General features: G+C 44.2%; 1 protein-coding gene across 1 annotated transcript in view; it reads left to right on the top strand.

Annotated features, from left to right (window-relative positions):
• The window catches only part of LOC135374782 (sortilin-related receptor-like), a 79,844-nt gene extending 61,070 nt beyond the window's left edge, over window positions 1-18,774 (top strand). The window contains exons 28-38 of the mRNA XM_064607713.1: window positions 525-642; window positions 2,294-2,469; window positions 4,170-4,276; window positions 4,498-4,608; window positions 5,885-6,140; window positions 6,291-6,389; window positions 6,914-7,057; window positions 7,145-7,407; window positions 9,845-10,125; window positions 10,936-11,126; window positions 15,591-18,774. Of these exons, the coding sequence (XP_064463783.1) occupies window positions 525-642; window positions 2,294-2,469; window positions 4,170-4,276; window positions 4,498-4,608; window positions 5,885-6,140; window positions 6,291-6,389; window positions 6,914-7,057; window positions 7,145-7,407; window positions 9,845-10,125; window positions 10,936-11,126; window positions 15,591-15,862 (2,018 nt within the window). The 3' untranslated portion in view covers window positions 15,863-18,774. The remainder of the gene's footprint in view (window positions 1-524; window positions 643-2,293; window positions 2,470-4,169; window positions 4,277-4,497; window positions 4,609-5,884; window positions 6,141-6,290; window positions 6,390-6,913; window positions 7,058-7,144; window positions 7,408-9,844; window positions 10,126-10,935; window positions 11,127-15,590) is intronic.
• Window positions 18,775-19,119: the final 345 nt, after the last annotated feature.

Raw genomic sequence — 19,119 nt, 5'->3', positions numbered from 1 at the left:
CTACGTGACGATGATGCTAATTAGGTGAGGGACAGGTTTTACCAAATTTTACTCTAAAACACAAGGCCCTTGCTCTGATCTCCCTGCAGGTGCAAAGAGAGAACTTGTGCAGACGCAGTTACACATAATACATTGAGTGATATCAAATTTAGTACATGTGCCGCATGCAGTTCCTGTTATACCCTGCCTATTCAGTACTAGTACAAAGATATGAGTTATGTACTGTGATAGACACAATATCCAGGAAATGTTTGTGTGGTGTTCAAATACTGACATCTTGAATATTTTAAAAGTATATAAGAAGATGTTTCAGCGTAAGGAAGATGTTTTTTCTGCTTCAGAAAATGTTTCAAAATGTTGAACGGCACTAGCATGCTTTACTAAACCAAGTTTATTCATGTACCTGGCCTTTTGACCTACTTTTATCGGAGCATTACCTTTGTAGTCTCGCTATTGCAAAGTTGTGCAAGTACACTTTCTTCAACAGAAAGATGCGATGCATGAGGAACAATTTTCCTTCACAGAGCATCATATTGTCAGGGGCCTCCAGCTCGACAACAAACATGTGACACAGACAACTATCAGACTCACCTGGCAACCACCAGGTGGCAATACAAGCTTTGAGTACCTGCCAACGATACAGTGAGTCCTATATTTCTTCAATATATCCAGGGTCCTCAAACTTCAAGATCCATGTCACATTGTCTTTGTGACACCACATTAGGGCATGGCAATGTCCCTCTTCTTAAAAGGGACCAAAACGATATTTCTGTGACCATTCCGTGCTGCATTATGCTCTTCGCGTCCTAACGTGATACTTTCATTACTATATTTAGGTATCCTACTTCAAACCGAACTTTTTGATTTTTGGTTGTGAAGATTAGTACCTGGTGATGCGAGTTGATGTTTTCCATTTCTTCATACATGATGTGAGCAATGTTAAAGCTCGATGTGCACTATAAATTGCACTTCTGCTTCAAAAATTACATGATTTATTGCAGAAGTCACGTGAAAACCTCCTAGAAAGCCGATTGCCTAAGATAACCTCATATGACCCCTTAAAGTGGTACCACTTCGAAGTGGTTTGTTGGAGAGGTGCCACTTTGAATGCGACTTTGAATACGACTAACTTGATGGGACCGTTCCCCGGAAGGTACCAGTCCAGCGTTGGACCAGTTGGGCAATCCAGTGGTTCCCTCTGGGGTTTACCGGTTTAACCCCAAAACACAAGGCCTTAATCATTCAGTGTAACAATTGTTGTAATCGTTGAGTAGCCCATGTAATCCATTTGCTTGTTCGTCAAGTTGAGGTCAAGATTAGTGATGTTGCCAACCAGCCACAGTTCCAGTTCCAGCAGGGGTTCAAAGAGGATCGAACGTTAGCAGTATCCGCCGTCAGCGTCGCAGGCCGCGACGGATTTCGCCGGTAGATGAGCGGTAGTGGGCCCGGTATTTTGCCTCCCGTTTGCGCACTAGTACCTCTTTCATGCTATGCAATGCAGTGATAATGACAGCATTTGCTCTATCGGGAGCCTATAGAACTGGCATGCTAAACTTTTGTTGCGTTTGGGTATTGTAATGAACTTTTCAGCACAATTTGCGCATCACAAACTTTTCCAACTTTTTTTGGGAAGAAAAATTGCGCAAATTACGTGAGTAAATACGGTATATATGATTCCTTTGGCACACAGGTGTGCTTGAAGGGTACACTTCACAGTGATGTTGAAACAGATTGAAGTTAAATTCAGAAAACAGAACTCAGAAAACAGAATGGTACGGCAATGATCTCAAAGGGGAAGCTGGATTAGTGACACAAAATGGCATCCACAGACCACCTTAGGTACAAAATGGCACAAGCAAGGCTCAAAATCGGGACTCTTAAACAATCGACGTGCCACTTGGTAAGCTGAGTGGGACATACTGAACCATTTGGGGACCTTCACCAGTATGGCTGGTCCCACATTCACTAGAATCACTCTCCATGCCACTTCAAACTTTTGCCTGTGATAGGATCGTTTGGTGTGACTATAATGAAATACCTGTGTAATGTGCATACCTGTCAGTAATGCAGAGAGATTTGGAGGTTTCTGATTTGAGCGAGTGTACTTCTTGAATCAGTGTCCAATCATTTTGTAACATAATGAATGGTGCTGAAACACGTTAATTATGTGAGTAAATATGGTAATTGTGCAATAACTGCCTTGGTTCATTTGAATCTGTGCACCAGTTCAACTGCAGCCACCGAAATCACAACATTCATGGCATTTCAATGTACCATCTATCTCGTATTGCAGAACTATGAGCACAGGCATGTGGCATAATGAAACGTGGACGCCGAAGCTGAGCTACACATTTGGCAACATGACACCTGGAGTACATTATCGCATGGGTGTCTATGTACGCATACACGGAAATGCTACGCTGGTTTTCAGACCGGAGAAATACATCGTTGCCTCCACTCTGAGTGCCGGTACGAACAGTTTTTCTGATTTGAAATAAAATGCAAGGCTATGCTGAGATGGCACAGTAGAATCTCGATGATACGAATCTCACAGGGTCGCGGGAAAAAATCGTATCATCCAAAATTCGTATCAAACTAATTAAACCAAAATAAAAATTGAGGCTAGAAAATACAGGGTGTTACCCTATAAAAGTCTACCCTTGCCGCCATGCTGTATTCGCAAATTACTCAATGCAGGTGGCATATTGTGCGATCTTTATATAAAGCTCATAAGGACATTTAATCTTGGTAAATTTCGAAGTGATTGTGTGCCGCAGCACGAAGTTATAACTCAAAACGTGCAATTCCCATAGTCAAAACAAACAAGATGGCGGCGTTGAGAAGAGCACTTGACTTGCTGCTCCCCACACGACAACGCGTCGCATATCCTGCCAGCCGGATGGAACTGCAGTTTTCATTTCGCTTTCGTGTAACTGTCGTATTTCGCTCAGAAGTAAGCAACGTGAGGAACGAAAAATGCCGACGCATACTCAGCAGACGACACCCAAAAGGGATGTCGTCTGCTAACTGAGAGGCGCCATCTTGGCTGTTTTGACTACGGGAATCTCATGTTTCGCGCTATAACTTTGCGTTACGGTGCTCAATCACGTCGATATTTACCATGATGAAATGTCCTTATGAGCTTTATACGTAGGCAACACATTGTACCGCCTGCATTGAGTAATTGGCGAGCACGGCATGCCGGCGCGGGTAGACTTTTATAGGGTAACACCCTGTAGACAGTGACTGTTCATCTTCCGTTACCGTCGATGAAAGAGGTCGGTTGTAACGCTTTTATGTCTCCGTTTTTGGCCAATGCTCCCCAAATACGCGAGATGATTCAAAAGACGTAGCACGTGCTTTTCACCCGCGAGTGGCGCGGCAGTGTTCTAAAGCGAGCTGCTAAAGCACGCAGGCGTTAGGTGAAACCGACTTGCGGAATGGTGACGCGTAATGTTGCCACAAGTTGTCCTGATATGTTCCCTCCATGTGTTCTGCGGTTCTCGTCGCTGTTTTCCGCCAGAGCGATGTCACACAGCTTCGCGGTTTGTTGTTGCGAGGGGGGTAAAAAGGTCATAACAGAGATAAGGTGATAAGGTTCCGGGCCGTTCAATCCCTTTGATCTTATCTCCACCACCACCACTACCAAAAGAAAAGTCATTGCTTGCATTGCGCTACATGATGCAAGGGAGTTCGTGGTGAGGATCGCCCTCGCCCTTTTCGAAAGACGCAGCAGCATGACTCGCGCGCCACGGGGGAACGACCTCTGTCGCATCCTCGGCTCATTCGTATCATCCGTAAAGGCAAGATAACGCGTTCGTATCACCCGAACTCTAATACATGGGAAGAATAGGCATTCCAGCCGGGACCGGAGAAGAATTCGTATCATCCCGAAATTCGTATCATCCGTGATCGTATCATCGAGATTCTACTGTAGTACACATGGCATTAGTGTGGTAATGAAGTTGCAGTGCAGTTTTCTTCAGTAAGAAAGCCCATTTCGAGCATGTGCCGAAAGTTAATTTGACTAAACCGTATGCAGGGCAATCAACGTATAATCCGTTTGATTTGTGTTAATAAGGGACTATACTTATAGCAATAATCTTAATGCCAGGAAAGCCAGTGTACAGCTAGGTGATATGTGTTCCTGATGAATGAATTTGTTGCAGCACCGTCCCCACCACATGACGTGCAAGTCAAGCAGGTTCTGAATAAGAAAGTTGAAGTCACGTGGATGGCGCCAAAGTCACCAAATGGAGCAATAAGGTCTTATAGGGTAAGATCTTTTTCCACCATTAGAAGCGCAACACATCGCCCTACACAAACACATAGAAACATAGAATTGATAAAAAGTATTGTCTTTCTTCTCCTGCATTTTATTGGCCTCAAATGCTACTATGATAGAACAAAATAGTTGCCTTGCAGATATGGAGCATTGCAGCATAGACTTAAAGTCCAAAAATTACTGTCAGTAATCATTATTGTGTACACTTTCAGGTCTACTTCAGGCCACCTGAACCTGAGCCTTTTATGTGGAGCACAGATGGCAATTCAACCTCTGCTGTGATCGATTTTTCTTTTGAGCCTGGTGTCAACTATACCTTCTGGGTAGGTCATCTTGTCATTTTCTGCTTCACTATCTGTCTTCTGCATCAAAGCACCATGTGCGGAAAAGCTACTGGGATTGGATGGTGTATCTAACAACAAATGTAGTTTACTTGATAGCAAACTTTTGTTCACAATTTTACGATTTTGTCACTTGCAGTCTTCTTAGGGCTGGGTTGGTTATGCATAGGGCCTGACTTTTTAGGGTTAAACCCGTATCCTCCCGATATTTACCCCCCGAACGAAATCTGTAAAATTCGGGTTTAGCCCGAATCTACCCGAAAACATCCGGGTCGCGTGGCACACTCATAAGCGTGCATTAAAATAAAGTTTGATAACATTGCTAAACATTAGTTCCATGTCAAGACAAATTTTTATTAAACAAAAAAAATCACCCGAATACACCCGAATTCCTGACGACAGAATATGCCATAACGGGATTTAACCCGAATACACCCGAATTTTCAAATGAAAAATATCACCCGATATTTACCCCCCGAATTTGGCCAAAAATAAAACCCGAAAAAGTCAGGCCCTAGTTATGCATATGTCCGCTGGTCAGGAAATATGACATTTCATCCAAGGTGTGAAAGCTATGGTGTTACAACCTACACAAAATCATCTGCTATAGAAGTATCCTGACTGTATAGGTCTGAGGGACAGCTCGGCTATATGTGTACATTACATGAGATACTGGGGCACGTATTCAAAAGCACCACTTGCTTCTGTCATAACAAAAACAACAGGTTGTACCTACTTAAACAGTCTGTGCCGAAGCTGTTCTTATGCTTTCTTGTGATGCTTAGAGTCACCATGCAACACATTATAATTAAATTTGCAGACATTTATTTACAAAAGTACACAGTTTATGTCCAACCCTCTTGCTACTATGATGTCACTCTTATTACTTTCCTGTTCCTGCTCTCTCCCCCCCCCCCCCCCCCCTGATTCAAGGAAAAAACATGCTGATTATGCTTTGACATATCTCAAGACAGTTCTTAATCACTTTTATCCTAGTTGCACAACCTTGTGAAGTCTGCCAAAGTGTCATAGCTCACGGTTGCGTCTCTGGACGTGGATATTCTGTTCAATTTTTCTGTTTGCCTCGAGCACTCTGCTGGGTGAAATTTTGCGCTTGGCACCTAAACATAACTTATAGTTGAATACAACCCTAGTATGAAAATTGGTTGCCAGCTCCACAGCACCCTTTTAAGACGTCGTGGTTTAAGTAGGTGTGTTTATTTCTTACGGTTTTTGTCAGTATATTTTCTCCCTTTAGGTAACAGCTATAGCTCAGGACCAGCTGGAGAGCTTACGCTCTGAAACTACGTCACTAGTCTTTGCAAAGAATGATGTACTTCCCGTTGTTGACCACCTTCGTGTAACTGGTGTGGGTAACACTACTGCAAACGTCACGTGGGATAGAGTGACATCTCCAGTTGTGGATGGCTACAGGGTGATGTGGAGTACAAATGTTGGTGACCTACATCCACTGCCATGGGACAGCGTCAACACCAACATGAATTACATAAACCGTAAGTTCCATTTCACTTTCTGCTGCTGTTCTAATTATAAACTAGTGAAACTTCATGGTGTACTACTAAACTTACTATCGTACTTATTATTGAGCATTAGGTACGTGTGTTTGACTATCATGATTTTCTTGTTCCTTGTACTTTCCTCAGTGACGTCCCTGTCCCCCGGCACAAAATGCTCCGTTAAAGTGTTTGCTTTTAAGGACAATTTTCATGGTCCCGAAGAAAAGGTGGACTTTGTCACCAAAGGTATGTAGCCTTCACGTGCTTTTGCCGCACTCGAATGACGTGAATCGCCGAGACAATCTCGAACGATGTATTTTTCTTGGATCATTCCCTATTCTTATGTTCATAAGCATTTTGGATAGAAAATTTATAGCTACAGATATTCAGAGTTGATTTGAGAAAGAGGTCCACAGGTAGAGCCTTGAAGTCTCTGGAAAATATTTTTTCTAAATTCGGGAAGGGGGGGGGGGGGGTAATAATCGGATAAATAAACATGCGCTCTGAATTCATGCAAATTCGGGTTTAAAAAAAACTTCAGTATGCTAAATTCGGGGAGAAATCTGGCTCAGTTACTCAAACTAACTGTACTGGTTTGGTACAAATGGTGACTTAACTGCATTTGCTGTCAAACAAGTTAGTGTGCATTCCTACAGACGTCTCAGTGAGGGCAATTTGCCGGGTGAAAATCGGGTTTCACCCTAAAGAGGCAACCTTAAATTCAGGCAAATTAACTTCAGGCTCTAACTATAGGCTAATCATCACTCCAGGTCAACCACTTCCTGCACCAGAAGGCGTGATATTTTCTGTGAATGGCTCGCGTGTATCACTGCACTGGAGGCCCGTATCTACGCACCAAAGTGGCACTGCTTGGGTATATGGAGTCTATAAAGTTGACTCCCATTCACCTCCAGGTTGGTGCCTCCATTCCTACCTGCAAGTGACTGAGTGATGAGTTGACTGTCTGGCACATGCTCTCTATCTTGTTGATGCCTTTGCAGTATCTGTGGGAAACACAACGGCATCAGTGTACACTGTGGAGAACGGCTTGGAAGCGTGCGAAGTATACGTATTCCAAGTTCGTGTTGTGGCACCCTTGGGAGTTGGTCCTGCTTCCGTCCCTCAGTCGGTGATGACGGAGTACAGTGCGCAGGCACCACCGAGAGATGTCCAAGTAAAAACGGCGCGGTATCGTGACGACGGACATGTCATCGTCACTTGGAAGGCGTCCTGCTTTGTCATTGACCGTGCTGTGGGATACATGGTAAGAGAAGCGCTGTGTAGATTTGGACCCTTTTTGTATGTTCTTTTTCGGAGATCAAGGGCAAAAATTGAGCTATATTTTAGGAAAACAACGATAAAACCTGAGACAAGGAACAGAAAATAACAACACGAGGCGTTCTCAAGCTGTGTTGTTATTTTCTGTTCCTTATCTCAGGTTTTATCGTCGTTTTACAACGCACCAGCTCGCCCTTGCACCATTGATATTTTAGAACCCGTAAAATAGGATGAAATTGAGAGATATCAAGTGGAAAAACATATTCCCGGGTGGATAACATTAAAAAAGCATTTGTCGTATTTCATGCGAGCACGCAATGCTGAGTGACTGTGCTGAATGAGCGGAAGTTTGTTCTTGGGCTTTATCCTATGTGACAGTGATGCACACTGGACGGTGAAAACTGGTTTTACCCGGTTTTACCGTAGAATATAAGGCTGTGCTTGTTTTAATAATCGATGCACCGTAATAACTATTGGATCCCCAGGGAAGCGTTCTAATGTTCCTAGCAAGAACTTAACCTCCACTACCTCAGGGCAGTGATGTAGCCAGAAAAATATTCTGGGAGGGGTTCTACGAGCTCTTTACGTGGAGAGTACTTTGCCCTTGTTCTCCCTCTCCCAAAAGCGCTACAGTAGAATCTCGATGATACGATCACGGATGATACGAATTCTTTTCCGATACCGGCCGGAATGCCTATTCTTCCCATCTATTAGAGTTCGGATGATACGAACGCGTTATCTTGCCTTTACGGATGATACGAATGAGCCGAGGATACGACAGAGGTCGTTCCCCCGTGACGCGAGAGCGCGCGAGTCATGCTGCTGCGTCTTTCGAAAAGGGAGGGCCATCCTCACCACGAACTCCCTTACATCATGTAGCGCAATGCAAGCAATGACTTTCCTTTTGGTGGTGGTGGTGGAGATAAGATCAAAGGGATTGAACGGCCCGGAACCTTATCACCTTATCTCTGTTTTGACCCTTTTACCCCCCTCAAAGCAATAAACCGCGAAGCTGTGTGATATCGCTCTGGCAGAAAACAGCGACCAGAACCCCAGAACACGTGGAGGGAACATATCAGAACAACTTGTGGCAACGTTAGCGTCACCATTCCGCAAGTCGGCTTCACCTAACGCCTGCTTGCTTTAGGAGAAGCTCGCTTTAGACCACTGCCGCGCGACCCGCGGGTGAAAAGCACGTGCTACGTCTTTTGAATCATCTCGCGTATTTGGGCAGCATTGGCCAAAAACGGAGACACAAAAGCTTTACAACCGACCTCTTTCATTGACAGTAACGAAAAATGAACAGTCAATGTCTATTTTTTTAGCCTCAATTTTTATTTTGGTTTAATTCGTTTGATACGAATTTCGGATGATATGAATTTTTTCCGCGACTCCGTGAGATTCGTATCATCCAGATTCTACTGTACAAAAGGTATGATTTCATAGGGGTTCAAACCTCCAATACTAAACCCTTTGGCTATGCCGCTGCCTCAGAGACACTGAGGCAAAAGTTCATCATCCTTAATTATGCTGTAGGAGTGTGCCCTGGAGCACTGCACGGGGCCGGGCTTACCTGAAAGCCCGAGCCCAGGCTGGGCCAGGTTCTGCATTTTTTATGCGGGCCTGGGCCGGGCTCAGGTTTCAACCACTGGGCCCAGGCCGGGTACGGGTTTGACAACGCCGGCCATGGTCCGGTGTGTATACGAACATATTTCGCGAGACTGGACAGCCGAATTTTCGTGTCACTTTATTCTTCATGGGGTGTGGGTTCTCATGGTACCCTCATCTGACAACTGTCACTTTTTTATATGTGATCCTGCTTATTTCGAGTAATGGGTCTAGAGTTCACACGTGCACTCACACACATTTGAGGACAATTGGTGTGGCTCTGTGAGTCCGGAACGAGGGTCAGCTACGTTAGCCGTTCTGACATATTTCGTTCGCGTGGGAGTTCGAGTAAGGGGAACCAACACCGGTGCATGTGCAATAGAGTGGAGATGAGTCTGTCTTGAACTGCAAGCTACATGCATATCGCCCATGCGCCGCTGCGCGCTGCCTTCCCAAGAAGGCAAGCACCAAGCACAGAGAGGCTTGCCGGCAGAGAAACACAGCTGATCCGTTCGAGTGTACCTCCTCACTCTCCACCAGTTAGCTGTGTGCTTTTCCATGCTGTGCTGTGCTCTTTAGTAAATATAAATATGCCTCTTGGCCTCAACAACATATATACTAGAGTAGGGGCGGGCTGGGACCGGGTCGGCGGAGTCGAGCTCGGGCCGGGACCGGGCTGTAAATCTATAGAAGAGGCTGGGCACGGGCCGCAGCAGCCGGGCCTGGTCCGGGCACGGGCCTGAAAATTAGGCCCGTGCAGTGCTCTAGTGTGCCCTGTGGTTCCCAAATTTTCTAATAATGAAGTTCACTTATAGGTGTATATCCGTGACAACAGGACAGGTGTAGAGGATCTTCACTCATTGCCGACGACTAACAACACCCTTCTCTCAATGTCTCTGGCGGAACTTCACCCGGGAGCGACGTACGTGCTCCAGATTTGTACGAGTGTCCCCAATGCTCGTCTGAGCGCACCAACATTGTTTGTGGTGCCTGCCTTGGCAGCTCCCAGGCAGCTAGCTGTGGTGCCAGAACGCAATGGCAGCCTCTACATCCACTGGAAGGCACCGCAGCTGCCCCCTAGCATGAAGGATGATAAGTAAGTAATAAGCGGTAACTGTCCGTGGATTGAGACCTGTATCGCCGCATTTGTCATCCAATGGCGATTCCTCGCTTGAATAATAAGGTGTATACTTCACCTACCGGATTACTTCGTACTCGATTGCTCAGAAGAAAGCCCTTAGGGCGGAAGAAGTGCAAGGGCGCAGGCGAGCTGGTACATGATAATACTAAGGGAACCCAGAGACAGGGGAAAGAAAAAACACGAAACACACACGACCCTTAGGGCCCTTAGGGCATTTGGAGCTGAGTCTGAATTCACGTCTCACGCATCCTTTCCCAAAACACCAGGGAATATGTAGGAGTCAAAGCAGACAACTATGCAGGATGATGTTATGGCAACCTCCTCCGTATGAATCGTGGAAGAAGGAAGTTTTCCCTCTCCACATTTCACTTTCTGCGTGCTATTGTCATCACTGGTGCCAAATCATCTCAAAGGCTGTATTAGATATCGAGGGGATTGTTGGTGTTGTGTACGACATTCACGGTTTTCTTTTTTTTGCCAGATTGTTGAGAAGTATCCGTCGAAGCAAAAAGGGACACCAGCTTAGGGAATAATTTTATGATTCTCGATATAAAATAGGGACAATGTGTATCATGAGGTAGCTGTTAGTGCTCTCGTGCTCACAGATGAGAGTTGTGCCAGCTGATAGAAAATAAATAGACCTGCCTTATCGGAGGGTTTTGTGGAAATATGTGTGCGACGAAAATGTTACCTGCTTTCAACTACATGCCGTATGTACAAGCCATATCTCTGCTACACGGACCTCTCTTCTTTCTTTTGTTGCAGGATTGTACATGTAGTATACATATCAAACTATAAAGACTTGAAGGACGCCAAGCAATACAACGTGTCACAACCGCCGCTTATAATTTCGAGCCTTCCAAGCGGGAAGGTGTACCACATTGCTGTCAGTATGATTGATGAGCACGGCTTCGAAAGCTTACGGTCAGACACAGTAGAGGTCGGCATCTTAGCAGGTAAGGATCTTGTTAGACATTCAGGTTGCTACAAGGAAGAAGGTGTCATGGTACCGACTGTATTTACCCTAATGCAATGTGATTGTGCCGAATTCCAAGATTCTACGGAGCAAACAAGTACGGTAGACTCGCATTAGTCCAAACACCGTTATTTCGTAATTTCAGAACTCCCACATATTTCGAATTTTTGTTTGGCCTGCTATATTTTCAATAGTAATGATAACCTTGTTAATTCAAATGCCACCTTCTCCTAATTCGTTCCCTCAAAGTGTTTGTGCATGGAACAACCCATGTTTTCGACTGGTTATACCAGAGAAAAGGACGGTGAACTGGTTCTCTACGGTCGCACATAGAGTCACAAAAACATACGGTTGCAGAGCGCCAGAGTTGGAGAAACTGTTGAAATATCGTGACGTCCAATTCCTCGATTATCGCCGTCATCACACGTGAACATGATTCTGTTATACAGTCAACCTGCGTTTATCTGGACTTCATTTATCCAGGTCCTGCGCTATATGGACAAAAAAGCATGGGTATGGATTTCTCCCCACGTATTTCGCCCTCGTTTATGCGGACTTCAGCTTCCGGACTCTGACGAGAATTCCATGGAACAGAAGTGACTAATACCCAACAATTGGCTTCAGTTATCCGGTCATTGTCCAGGAATGACACTTGGCCCACACCTGGTCAAGTGAGGTCAAGAACCCTGGTCGTGACTTTTGCTGACACAAAGACAGCGTTGCTAGGAAAAATTTTCTCCCTTTCCGACTTTGCACGTTACACTAAAGTAATCCACTGAGCAGTCTGGTCATTTCAGACTGAGAAGGTCCGCAACGAGGACCCCTGCGCTGCAATCATAGATAACGACATCGTCAGTGTGTCGTCGCTTCCGATAGTGTTCTAGAAGACTCTGATGATGAAAGCCTGGATGGGGCACCAGCTGTGACGGTAGAAAATGCGCAGGTGGCACTGAGATCGGCGCTGTTATTTTTCGAGCAACGGAACAATATTTCGCAAGTCAATGCCATACGCAAAGGTTTGGAAGAACTGGATGCGTGTATTAGAATGAAACAGATGACAGTGGATGGTTTTCTGTGTAATGATCAATAAAGATGTCCTTTTAGGGTTACTCGGAATTTTCGTGTTTTACTTATCCGGTTCCCCCGCTATCCGGACATTTTCACAGGAAACGAGGCCGTCCGGATAAACGTGGGTCGACTGTATATCCCTGACCACCACAAATTGATACCGAAAAAACGCGTTCGAGACGCGATGTTTGGGCTGCACATGCAGTGGTACGGTGAACAGCGGTGTTCAGCTCAACGCCAACAAAATTTCGATATTTAACCGGAATTTCACCGAACTGTAGGCCTCACACGAATGTTCAGAATTCTTTGGCAATCCACGACTGCCCTGACGATGCATGAAGCGTACCGTGGTTTTCCATCTGACTGGGGCGGACTTTGAAGTGACAGCTGCACACAACTCTGTACTAGCTTCGGCTTCGTTTACTGAACGTGTAGCAATGCATTCGCAGACGAGTGTACCTCGGAATTTTAGCGCGTCGTTTTGCAGCAGTTCTACTATACATGTTCGTCACTGTTACTGCTACGTACAACTTCCAGCGCACATCCCGCAACAGCTTTGTAATAAGCTGCTATCATATTCGAGAAAAATCAAACATTCAAACTTTTATGAATATTCGAGAACTTTGAATATCAAATTTTCAAATAATGAATTGAATATTGCAAATACAGTTGCCGTCCGATTTTTCGGACTCGGCGGGAATCGCGCAAAAGTCCGAATAATCGAGCTGTCCGAAAAAATGAATTTCGCTTAAATAAACCTTACTAAGCCCTAGTAGGCTGGAAAAATTTGTCGATGCTTTCCTAACGCGCTTCCAGTTCTGCCTGATAACATCAGATTCTATTTCCCGAAGCGACATTTCGTCAATGTACACTGTCAGAGGCACCGCCGTCATCAGGTTCGCAAGTCGGCTTCACCTAGCGCATGCGTGCTTAAGGTGAAGCTCGCTTTACAGCGCTGTGCGCGACTCGCGGGCGGACAGCACGTGCTGGGCCGTTGGCCAAAAACGAAGACGCAAAAGCGCTAAGACAGACCTCTTCTACTCAGAGGATTGGAAAATGAACAATCATCACTGCCTATTTTTTTGCCTCAATATTTTAGTTGGTTGATTTCTTTTGATACGAATTTCAGATGATACCAATATTTTCCGTCACCCCAAGAGAGAAATTCGCGGTTTGGGCAAACAGAGTCCGAAATATCGAGCGACGGAGCTGCACGGCGTCTGAAATCTTGGACGTTCTTATACATCAACTCTCTGGGACCCGCGGCCGTTCCGCGAACGTTCCGCGAACGAGTCAGAATAATCGAGCACGTCCGAAAAATCGGGGTACGAAAAATCGGTCGGCGACTGTATTCGATTCGTATTCAAAATTTTTAATATTCACACACCTCTACTTTGAACATACAACATGGACCTACTGCTTGCCTCTGGACATACCTCTCTAGGCTAGTTCCATCTCAAATCGAACAAGCTGGTACAGCTGATGTCTCGATTGAATGGGAAAAAAATATATGTTGCAACCATTAGCGAGTTAGGAGAAATAAACGCTTTCGGAATTCTCCGCGCTGCGCGGTTCAAAAAAAAGGGAGAGGAGAAAAAACTGCCTCTCAGAAGACAATGTCGTTGCGCGCATACGTGGAAAGAAACTAAATTTGGACACATCAATTCGAGAACGAAAGGGAACAATGTTCAAGTGGTGTGCATTACGTAGACAAGAAGGGCGGTAAAATTTAACATACATGTCCCATGGAATATTAATTTTGCAATTAACAATCAAATGCAGTGAATATGGTACTTTTTGGTGCTTTGAGTCAACCTTGATAAGTTTTTCCAGATAAACAAAGATGGAAGAGCACTGCAAAAGCAGGAGCCTCTTGTGCCCTAGGTGGTCTAAAGCCAGAGCAAGAAATCACTATAATGCGACAAGAAATAGCCTTGCAAGGGACACTCAAACACACACGCGCGACAGACGACGCAGAGAATTCCGAAAGCGTTTATTTCTCCTAACTCACCAATGCCTTCAACATGTTTTTTTTTTCCCCGTTCATTCGAGACATCAAATGTACCGACTTGTTCCATTTGAAATGGAACAAGTGAACTCAGAGTTTTCTTTTCTAGATAGTAAAGAAAACTCGGAGAAGCAGCTATATTTTCTGACTGATATTGAAAATTTTGTCTGAAAACTCCGTAACAAACACTCAATAAGCAGACAACCATTGTAAAATTTCAAACACCTAAACTGTTGAAGACTGTTGATGGAATAAACTAGGTAATTAGCATTGTACCACTGTTTGGGATGTGGAAGATACCTAGAATTAGGTTTGTGCAGAGGCCATGGCAAAGTGCAGCCCACTAACGCTCTGCCCCCAAAGCTCTTCTGGCCGTTTTAGACACCGTAATACATCGGTCCTCACCGTGAGGCGACTCATTATTTCATTTCCCACATCACCACCAGCAATGGGGTAAAGTGTCGCCCCTGGTGATGGAACTCCTCACTCATCATCGTCATCAAATAAAGTTGCTTTTGTTGTTAGAAAAAGTGCTTTATATGTCCAGATACATACGAAAGTATCCAAAACTTTGTCAAGCAGGCAAAGCCTTGTTCATTCAAACTTTGGATAAGTCATACAGTAAAAAATCTGTGGTCCCTCGGGGTTTGAACTCGCGAGAGTCTACTCTAAATGTATGCAACGTGGCATATTCTCGTTGCTTTCCATTTTCTTCTTATTGCCTTTTTTTTGTTCAGTCCTTTGCCCCCTCTTCTCTTCCTTTAGAATTCCAAGAACTGTGTGAACTTGTGCTCTGTACTTCTATCTTCTTGTGCATCCATTAGAGCCTGAAGTTTTTGGGAAATATTTTTTTCGAAATTCGGGGGGTAAAAATCGGGTAAAAAAACGTGTGCACTAAATTCATGCGAATTCGGGTGGAAAAACTTCCAGTATGCTAAATTCGGGGAGAAATCGGGCTCAGCTACTCAAACTAACTGTAGTGGTTTGGTACAAATGGTGATGTAACTGCATTTGCTGCCAAACAATTAAGTTAGTGCCTTCCTACAGATGTCCAAGTGAGGGCAGTTTGCCAGGTAAAAATAGGGTTTCACCCTAAAGAGGCAACCTTCAATTCGGGGTGCAAATTCGGGGAAGAATCGGGTAAAACCCTAAAACTTCAGGCTCTATGCGTCGTATGCAAGTGGCCTGTAACATGGAAACATTGTGCTACATTCCTCCGTGATGTTCAGTAACTTCTGCTGCTCCATCAGCTTGAACCAACACACATAACCCATTTACACATGTGCCTACTTTCTAATTTGCATGTTCATACAGTTTAATTTGCACCATAAATCATGTAACTCTCAGTAATCCCCTCTTTCTTCCCAGAGCGTCTGTCTGTCAGTACAGGCAGTATGGCAGGCGTTGTGGCAGGTGCCGTGTTCATCATCATTACCCTGGCAGCTGTTGTAGCATTCTTGGTGGTGAGACACCGTCGTCTGCAACGGAGTTTTGTGTCTTTTGCGAACACTCACTACGACACTCGCTCCGGAGCCACAACGTTCACCACCGCCTCTGAGGTGCACGAAATGGACGAAGAGGAGGAAGATGAACCAGTCATCCGCGGGTTCTCAGACGACGAACCTCTGGTCATTGCGTGATCCTAGACGTAGGTCTGAGTGAATCTCCGGTCTGCTATAGTAGAACCTGCACTTGTAGTCTGCTCAGTGTGATCAGTGTGGAAGTCCTTGGAAGCCAGAAACTATAGCTCCTCTGTGCACAGTCACGGTGTCTGCTTAGTGCCTTGTCGTACCATGTGTGGGAAAAGTGCTCTGTCTTCTAGGTGTTCAAAGGGGGGGGGCATGTCTAGAATTTCTCGCACTGCAGGTATGCACAATGTTTGCTACTTAAGTTTTTCAAATATTCTCAAAGTGGTGGTAGAAAGTGATGCAACACCCATTTTAAAGCTTGTGGCTTAAACACTGGTTGGGCAGTCTTAGAAATACATTTCCATCTTAAGCCGGAACAGTAGGGGTTGATAACAGTAGATAAACGGGAAGGGGTGGAACAGGTAGTGGTATCCATCTCTTCTTGTTCATTCATCCGGTCATTCGGTCTTCTCTGACATGGTGGGCAATGTGTGTCGCTGACTAGCCTATGTATTGCTCTTCACGAAAGGCTCGTTTACTTTTGGTTTGTGCTGCACGGTGGTATTACTTTTGCATTGTCTTATTACCAGTGTCACATGATCAGTGTAATGTGAGCAACCAGTGTTAAGCTTTCATTGAGCCGCTTGGAATATAATCCCATCTTGCACTGCTTGAGGAGCTTTGAAGAGGAGCAAAGTATTTTTACTTGACAATCGATTTTGTAAGGACAGGTAAAAGGGAGAACAGACAGCTGTAGGCTTCCAGGAGCCTCTGTACTGATTACACAGAACTCCCGAGTGAGCCCCCGCTTATGCAGATGAGCATATACACACATTTATGCCTCGTAGGCACAGCCACTCGTACACAGACTTCATTTAGCTCAGTCGTGCACAGAAGGAAGTATTCCTATTACCTGCAACCATTAAATGGTGCACTGTTAAAATGCATGCACTTACATATTGCTCATGTACGTTGGATGTTATCACAACGCTCCTACGTTAGTATCCTAGGGATAAGGACCCTAATAGCTGTAGGTAATTTGAGGTTTGCATTTGTGCTCGTATCTGTTTTACTGTTGAATATGATGTTCGACACCAAAGAGTAAGCACTGCTGTTGTGGGGCACTGATGATTTATATTTCGAACTGAAGATCTTGTTATTGCTTTTATATTTTATGTCATTGTAGTATTCTAGATACCCTCTACATTGTGTCTTTCTATTGCCAATTCTTTATGCAACCCTGCAAGCATCACAGAAAGGCTGAGTTTTGCATCTCATCTGTTGGTGGTGATGCAATTTGTTAGCATGAGAGACAAGGACTAAATGCATTTTTGGTAAAATCCCTCGCGCATGGTAGGACAACTTCCTTGGAATAATACAGTGCCTACTAGACATCTCTCTTCAACACTGTTTAATGAAATACGAGGATACTAGTTAGCAAATTATCTGTGTAGTGAAAAATAATTGCTGCGCGACTGCTCATCAACACCTTGTAGTGTATTGCATTTGTGTCGCGCTGTGACAGCTGAAGTTCCATTTTAGTTCTCACACGTCTTGAGGGTTAGTGATCCATTTTCTCCCTTCCATTCATTTTTAAAGAATGGTCCTTGTGGACTTGATCTGCTTATCATTATGTGTTCCATTATCTGTAAAACGTCACTGTAAGATGCTACTGGTAAGATGTGCAGCATAATCATGTAAGGATCTGATCTTGAGATCTGGAAACCTGTTGCTTTATAAACTTTCTCTCCTTTGTTATGCCGAGATAACCTTAAATTGAGGATGCTGTTGCAACCGTTTGTTTTTTTGGAAAATCGGTATGTTTCTTTTAGATCGAATATATTGGTCAATACATCGTAAGATGGGCTGTCTGCATGTCCTAGTTACAGCTCCTGTACTTTTTGTGTTACTTTTTAATGTTTGTTATGTTACTTTTGTGCAATAGCCAAAAATTTTCTTTCTTTAAACAGGGAAAATATACAGTTTTAGCCTTCTGAGTGAACAAAATTTGTTTCTCAGCAAAGCTATATAAAAGAATCCAGAAGGGTATTGCCTCAGCACTTGATGTCCGTTAGGGCTATTTGTGTGTGCAGATGTGCAAGTTTAAGTGTCTAGTGGAGAGTACAAAGTACAGTATAGCTTTATTCATATACCCTTTATTTGCATTGCAATGTGTCAGTCTGTTGCTCATGATGTTCTGTGAAAGTTGTTTCGTGGTAGTATCCATCCTGCGAGTCAACATATTAAATGGCTATATTACTATTTTTATAATTTCTTTTGTATGTTGTGACCATGTATAGCTAATGAAAGTCTGATCCTAAAGTGTTCCCCCGCTCCTGAGTCACTTTTGCGTTTAACATAGGATGTGCTGTGAATCCTAGGTGTGACTGGATCTACAAGCAAGCATTCCTGTCAGATGGTCGCAGTGTTCTCATGATATGTGTTCAGTGAAAACTGTTATAATTTTCTTTGAAGTGGTAAATAGCATATGAATGACACAGCCACCCCACTATTGGAAAGGAAAAATCGGCGTTTTGTACTAGATTACGATACTGTGAAAAGTCATCAGGCGACCTCTCTATTACTAAATGCATTTCATGCATGGTTCTTTTCTGATAATCTTGTCCATATTTGGCCATATTTCCTCTCGGTTGTAGTGCTTTTTCGCATTTTTTTGTTAATGATGCTTTTTACCACTTTGCTGGGTTAGTGCAGTGTTAGGTAGGTCAGGTCTTGCTTGGCTTGCTTATTTTCAAGATCATTCATTTTAGTCTTGAGTGGTTTTCTTTGAGGAAAAGAATCTGTGATACCTATTGTGTCTGCAAATTCTAACAGAGGAAAACATTGCATTTTAATGAATGCATGCCATGTATGTACAACATTTGTGGAGTACAGTGGGTTTTAATAAAAGATATCCACATAAAGTGAGGATTTCTCTTTGTATTTCAACGAAGCACCATGTCCTTCACATGCTGCTAGTTTCACTGTGCACCGATGATGATGCACCTGACCAGTGACCCTTACATGTTTCTATTTTATATGACTGCCCTTGCATGAGGATTGGCAGTGCACGGTGCTGGTGTCAACAGGGGTGGGGGGCAATTAAGTACCCCTCCTGAGCCCACCTGAAAGGGAGCCAGAAAGACACCTTTCGGGCAGAAACCCTAGTAGCACATATTGTGGCCTCGATGTTGCAGCAATGTTGCGAATGTTGTCCAGTGTGGGGCCACATTTATCAACACCTCATTCACCTTCATCAACAGTTCCTG

This window comes from Ornithodoros turicata, unplaced genomic scaffold (assembly GCF_037126465.1).
Source record: "Ornithodoros turicata isolate Travis unplaced genomic scaffold, ASM3712646v1 ctg00000746.1, whole genome shotgun sequence".
NCBI lineage: Eukaryota > Metazoa > Arthropoda > Arachnida > Ixodida > Argasidae > Ornithodoros > Ornithodoros turicata.
This window is presented reverse-complemented; position numbering and strand designations above follow the sequence as displayed.